Source organism: Aptenodytes forsteri, unplaced genomic scaffold (genome assembly GCF_000699145.1).
Source record: "Aptenodytes forsteri isolate BGI_AS27 unplaced genomic scaffold, ASM69914v1 Scaffold1, whole genome shotgun sequence".
Taxonomy (NCBI): Eukaryota; Metazoa; Chordata; class Aves; order Sphenisciformes; family Spheniscidae; genus Aptenodytes; species Aptenodytes forsteri.
The window spans coordinates 5,378,555-5,384,782 of NW_008795035.1; the positions used below are offsets into that span (position 1 = coordinate 5,378,555).

Consider the following 6,228-nt stretch of genomic DNA (forward strand, 5'->3'; position numbering starts at 1 on the left):
CTTAATCTCACATTTAAAGTGACCTAAAATCTACAAGAATCAAAGAAAACAGAATACTGTGTCTGCTTCCAGAAACTTAAGCTTAAAGCAAGGCATCGAAATTGAGCGGTAGGCACTGTAACAAGACATTACCTTACCTTTTCTCTGTTAGTCTTTGTTACTTCGTTATCTATTTAAAAATTACCATTCAAAGGAAATATTAGGTATCATTCACATTCAATATTTAAGACTCAGAGATTTTTTTTTTTTAAATCAAGCAAAGTTTTTCATCTCTGAGGTAGATGACAATAAAATTAAAAAAAAAATGGAGCTGTCAATGAACACTAACAAGTGCTGGAGCTCCTCTGTCGGCACTGACGCACCCCAAGGAGGAGAGAGCAAGCCCTACACCACTATCTGAAACATGAGAAATGTGTCTTCTGGTTTAGTAGCTTCTACAGAAATGCAACACAGAAAAAGCAGAGCCAAAATTACACCGAAATGGCCTTGGAGAAGAACTTCCATTTCTGCTTCGCAAGCTACTCAGAAAATGGTGGAAACATGCCCAGGTCAGCAAAATCTTCAATGTTGTAATTGCCAGTACCCTGCGTCGGATCCCCCGGCATTGGCAACATGTCCTGCACGATAAGGAAAAATCAAAGTGAAGTGTCACTTGCTAACACGTTATCCAGACACAAACTGTTTCCTGTTCATCTTTTCAGTGTAAAACCAGAACAGGCCAAAGGTTAGATAAATAAGGTGAAAACCAGACCTGTGCAGGGGGCTGGGCTAAAGTTTATGTGCTACTTATGTTTTGCTGGAGCGTTTCTGAACGGGAGGTGGGACTTTAGCAGGGCAGAAGTTTTCGATTGCTCCTCTGAATAAGGCACGTTTGAGCTGCCCCATACTCCTCCCAGGCTGAAACAGCTCCCCTTGGAATGGGTAGCTACATATGGAGAGAAGCAAACTGGAGCCCCGTGTCTCTGCGGGCCATCGAACCACACTGCCATCAGCTCCACTGGAATTTCCCTGAAGCGATTAAACTTTGCTAACGGAGAGAGATGCAACAGATTAATCTTGCCTGGGCCATGGGGTAAGAGCATGCAGACAGGTAGTTATTCCAGATGTAGCGATGTTATTTGCTCCTGTGTGAAGCAATGGTTCGTTCACACAGGAATATTTTCAGGCTATCGTCTCTTCTGCAGCGTTCCTGCGAGCAACTGAGCACGGGCCCTGTCTTGCAGGTGAATTTACTTTCTAAGAGATAATGAGGTGCCCCACTTCTAAACCTTGCTTGGGGCTTGAACTGTCTTTTCCGCATTTATCTGCATTGTTTTGTTGCAAATTGTCTTCTTGATCTAATTTAAAAACAAGTTATACAAGGACAGAGACCTTACTAGTTAACTTATAAAGTCCTACTCCATCTGTAGTGAAGGCCCAAAATTATACTTAATATTACAAAATTAGGTAGTCAAAGAGGATTGTTTACCAGCTATCTGATATCTGACTGGGTTTAACCTTAAAAAATTATTGGCCACTATCTTCTATGCAGTAGACGACTCCTTTCCTACTTGAACTATCGAACAGAATTACATTGATGTCTAATTGGACTTGACTGGGATTTTAGAGGCTAGCACCAGGATAAGAAAGACACTATTTGGGATGATTTCATGGCTTCCCTGCAAAACACATAAGCCCTAAGTATAGGGTGCAAAGAGAAGGGAAAACAGCATTTTAAATCAGCAAAGATGCTGTTCTTCGGCAGAAAACAAAACCACCTCAGTTGTAGCTAATGCCAGCTAATAGCAGTGCAAACCTACGGCAGCACACAGCAAGAGGTAATTGCTCCAAGCCCTGCTAGCACCCTGGTCATCGAGGGCCACGGTTCTTCACCTCAGCAGTGAGAAGCTGTCAGAGGGGACTTTGGGCTCACTGAACTCTCCTCACCTGGAACACCTCGGTCTGACTGGGCTGTGGGTGCGAATGTTGGTCGCCGCTTTGCTGGTTGTGATGTTGGCTCTGCCACTGGGACCAGACTTCGGAAGGTCTCCCCTGGAACTGGCCGCTGCTCTGGCCGCCTTCAGCTGGACAGGGGGAGAAAGGGCAGAAGTCAGCGAGCAGCTCCTTCAGAACGCCTGCCGGCTTTTGAGGCTTCATCCATCAATGCCTGTGTTTGCCAATGAGTCTTAGAAAAAAAGACCCTGCGGGGTGGAAGCCGAAGGGAGTTTCAGTCCTGATTGCAGGGTGGGGGCCAACCCGAGAGTAAAGCTGATTGCTGCGGCAATGGCAGGTGAATTGCTCACAGCAAAACGCACAGTGACACCATAAGCCAGGCACTGGAAGACAATTTTCAAGCATCCCCCCCACCGCTTTTTAATCACTAATAAGGAATATTTGCCATTTCACTTAGAACCCAAACTGCATCATCTGAATGCTCTTTCTCTTTAACAGACTAATTCCTGCAGAGCAGTGGGTGCACAGTTACCTACTCATCTAAGAAGCGTGTAAGCAGATGTAAGATTTTGTAAGCAGATGTAAAAACAGTAAGATCAACAGACAACAGCCTTGCTGTATTAAATGCAGACACTGCTGTATTAAATGCAGAGTATTGTTTGCTGGACTATCTTATCCTCCAATATTACAGCTGCAAAATGATTTATTTAACATGCAGCTTACAGCAAATTGTTATCCTGTTCCTGTGGTGATGGTTTCTTAAAAGTCTGAGGCCATTTAAATTTCACAGAGAGTAACATGAACAGCAAGGTTTTATGGTAAATACACTTAAAATGATGATTTCAGGGAGATGAATTTCTTCTAAATAGTCTACCAGAAAAAAACATGATGCCACATACATTAATTTGGTCACCTATTACACATACACTTTTCATGAGTACAGTCACAGGTCACACTTAAGCTGGACTCATTTTACCCTGTATTTCTACAGACTGGCCCCAAATGTATAAAATTTTTAGATAATTTTCCTTCAATTATTTACAATATCTCTTTCTAAGAATTAGCATTTTAGAAAGCTTGTCACCAGGCTTATGCTTTTCCTCAAAACATTTTCTCCTCTTTTTTTTCTATATAACTACTCCTACTATTTTTGCCTATTTTCCCCTCACTGCAGAGAACCAAGCTGGGTAGATCTGGTTCTCCGTGATTATCAGCACCCTCTGCCAAGGGTGCCAAATTTCCTGTGCCAGACTTCCACACGCGTGCTATGTCAGGTCTCCGATAACCAGATTCGATCACGTCAAATCAGTCACTACACATAGTCACGGCTTCAGAAAATACAGAAACATGTGCTTAATCCATTCCTTTTGGCTACCAGCTAAACCACGCAAAACAGATGAAGTGAACATTTTACAGGAAAGTAAACAGGCTGTAGTGATGTATTTCTATCACGTCTGAAGTAGGTAATTACAGCTCTTCCCTTACTGACGTTACCACAACCAGTAATTCAGCTGACTCAGAAACCCTGCAGCCACTTTATGGGCCGAAACAAAATTCATCTAAGTCACCCCTTAAAAGAAAGCTGCACGTTTGGGGTTTTTTTTCGCAGAACAATACATCGAAATTAACTCATTGAGGCAAATGATGCTTCTTTTCAGCAAAACGGTTACTGCCAGAATGAGGTTGAAGACATTCGTCTCTGTGAAGGCTGTGTTAGTAATAGTATCCAAACTGATGTAGGTCAGGAAATGTTTCTCATTAGGTGAAAGGGTTCTTGCCAAGTAGCTTAGGCCTGAAATACAAGGCTGTCTCATAAACAAATGTATAAAGCCTGGTGGAAATGGAGGCATGAATAAACTCTGTGGGAAGAGCTCCGTTTCAATGAACTTTTTCCAGGCAACGCAGCGCAGGTCTGCGCTCAGTGAGGCTAATCTGCAACAGGTCTGCGCCAATTTTATTCTCAAGGGGCCAGAGAAAAACGACACACATTAGCACACTGCTACCTATGCTTTTTGGAATTGCACATTATTATCAGCCGGTAACATTTTTCATGGACTCCATGTGTGTTTAGCACTGATGGATTCATAGTATTTTCTACTCTTGAATATTATTCTGCTGGTGGAGTGCAGAAAACTTACCAAGGGGTCACCCATTGAGTCATGGTCTGAAAGCCACTAAATTAGCATGTAATAGGAAAAGAAAACCACTTCAAAACATGGCACCTACTCTGATTAGGTTAGTAGCAGCGGGGATACAAAAAAGTCCTGTCTCCAGCCAAACAAGCCATCTCTGGGCAAGAGGACACCGCCATGCAGTCAGTGAGGTTGAACAATGAAAAGAATGTAAATTTGTGCCATTTAGGCATTCTCCTGAGAAGTAAAAAGAAATTGAACCTGCTGACCACAATTTGGGAGGAAGTGTACTAGTGATGTAAGCAACTTCTGCATCTTTCATGACACCATTTACTGGCGGGGGGGAGGGAAGTTCCCTCATACCATAAAATGCCACAATATTCTGAAGAGTGTTGGATGTGGAGGAGATGCAGCAGGGAGGGAACAGGTCATCTCTGTCCACTGTGCTCAACAAGAGAAAGCAAAACCCTTTCGCCACCTGGGCTTCCCAACAGACCCACCAAAAAAACAGGTTGGAGGATTTTTAATGAAGTTAACACTGGAGAGTTCCATTTTTATGTGCATTTCTGTGTTACGTCATTTAAAACTTACCAAACCCTGCACTTCGGTTTGCTAAGCTAGAGTAGGCATTCCCACTCGGAGAAGAGGTGGCTGGGCTGGAAAGGGGGCTGTATGACGACGGATCGGCTGGGTAGGTGTGACTTGTTCCAATCCCAAAGGGAGATGACTGAGCCTTGCCAGACTGAGATGGAATTTGCTGAGGAATAAAGGGTAAAAGAAGGAATGAGTTTTATTGTTGAGGAACAGCACAGCAGACTCACTTTTTAACAATGTAAAGCAAAGACTAAATAAACTCTGCAGATGCGAACAGACACGTTATTCCTGTCTCAGCCACATTTAATTTCTGTCAAAGCCAATTTATTGCTGCAGAAGGAACACAACAGACTATAAACCCAACACTTACAGCTCTCCTGCTGATTAACTCACATGTACTCAGTATCAGAGCTATGCAGAAAGACAGCATTTCCTTCACCTCTATTACAAGGATTAATCTCAAACTAAACAGGTATAAAGAATTCACCTTTATTTGCCAGGGTGTTTTGATTTTGCAGTGCCACAGTAAAATCACGGTTATCTGACTGTCTTGCAGAATATATGCAGTTCTCAGATGACCAGAGTCTCCAGTGCTTGGGAGTAAATGGTCAAAGAAGTTTCAAAGCTAATGAGATGCTTTCTCTCCCTACCTAAGAAGTACAGGCAGCAGTTATTTTGCCTTGTAAAAGGCTTGGGAGGGAGCGTGAATCACCAGCCCCGGGGAGGAGGGAAGAAACAGTCTAACTTTGCTTTAACTGGGCAGCTGAGTTAATTCAAGGGTATTAAAAACCAACTTGCTGTCATTTTCATCTACATAATGGCTTCGTGGTAGGATCTCCAAGAGTGTTACACAAATGATTAAACACTGCAGACTGCTTTGAGACATGTACGACATGTACACTGAGACTAAGGGAGGTGAAGGGTCTCATCCAAAGTCATGTGCCACAGCAACGGATAATGCTACAGACAGAATCTGCTTATAAACCATTTCCTGCATTACGAACAAATCCAGCAGTTCCAAGAAAAACTCACTGCCTAACCAATTCCACAAATAGAAATTAAAGGTGATTACATCTCTGGATACTTCTAATGATGTGCACTGTTACTGGCAATCAATGCACTCAAGTGAAGCTATTCTTCCCTGGAAGACAGGGACAGGGAGCAGAATGAAGCCCCCATAATCCAAGGGGAAATGGTTAGCGACCTGCTCCACCACTTAGACACACACAGGTCTATGGGGCCGGATGGGATCCGCCCAACGTACTGAGGGAGCTGGGGGAAGTGCTCACCAAGCCACTTTCCATCCTTTATCAGCAGTCCTGGCTGACCGGGGAGGTCCCAGTTGACTGGAAATTAGCAAATGTGACACCCATCTACAAGAAGGGCCAGAAGGAGGATCAAGGGAACTACAGGCCTGTCAGCCTGACCTCGGTGCTGGGGAAGGTTATGGAGCAGATCATCTTGAGTGACATCACACGGCACGTCCAGGACAACCAGGTGATCAGGCCCAGTCAGCATCGGCTTATGAAAGGCAGTTCCTGCTTGACCAACCTGATCTCTTTCTATGCCC

General features: G+C 43.7%; 1 protein-coding gene across 1 annotated transcript in view; it reads right to left on the reverse strand.

Annotated features, from left to right (window-relative positions):
• Positions 1 to 315: 315 nt before the first annotated feature.
• The window catches only part of ARNT2 (aryl hydrocarbon receptor nuclear translocator 2), an 81,140-nt gene continuing 75,227 nt past the window's right edge, over positions 316 to 6,228 (reverse strand). The window contains exons 16-18 of the mRNA XM_019471328.1: positions 4,656 to 4,821; positions 1,927 to 2,063; positions 316 to 617 (exon numbers count right to left, since the gene is read on the reverse strand). Of these exons, the coding sequence (XP_019326873.1) occupies positions 519 to 617; positions 1,927 to 2,063; positions 4,656 to 4,821 (402 nt within the window). The 3' untranslated portion in view covers positions 316 to 518. The remainder of the gene's footprint in view (positions 618 to 1,926; positions 2,064 to 4,655; positions 4,822 to 6,228) is intronic.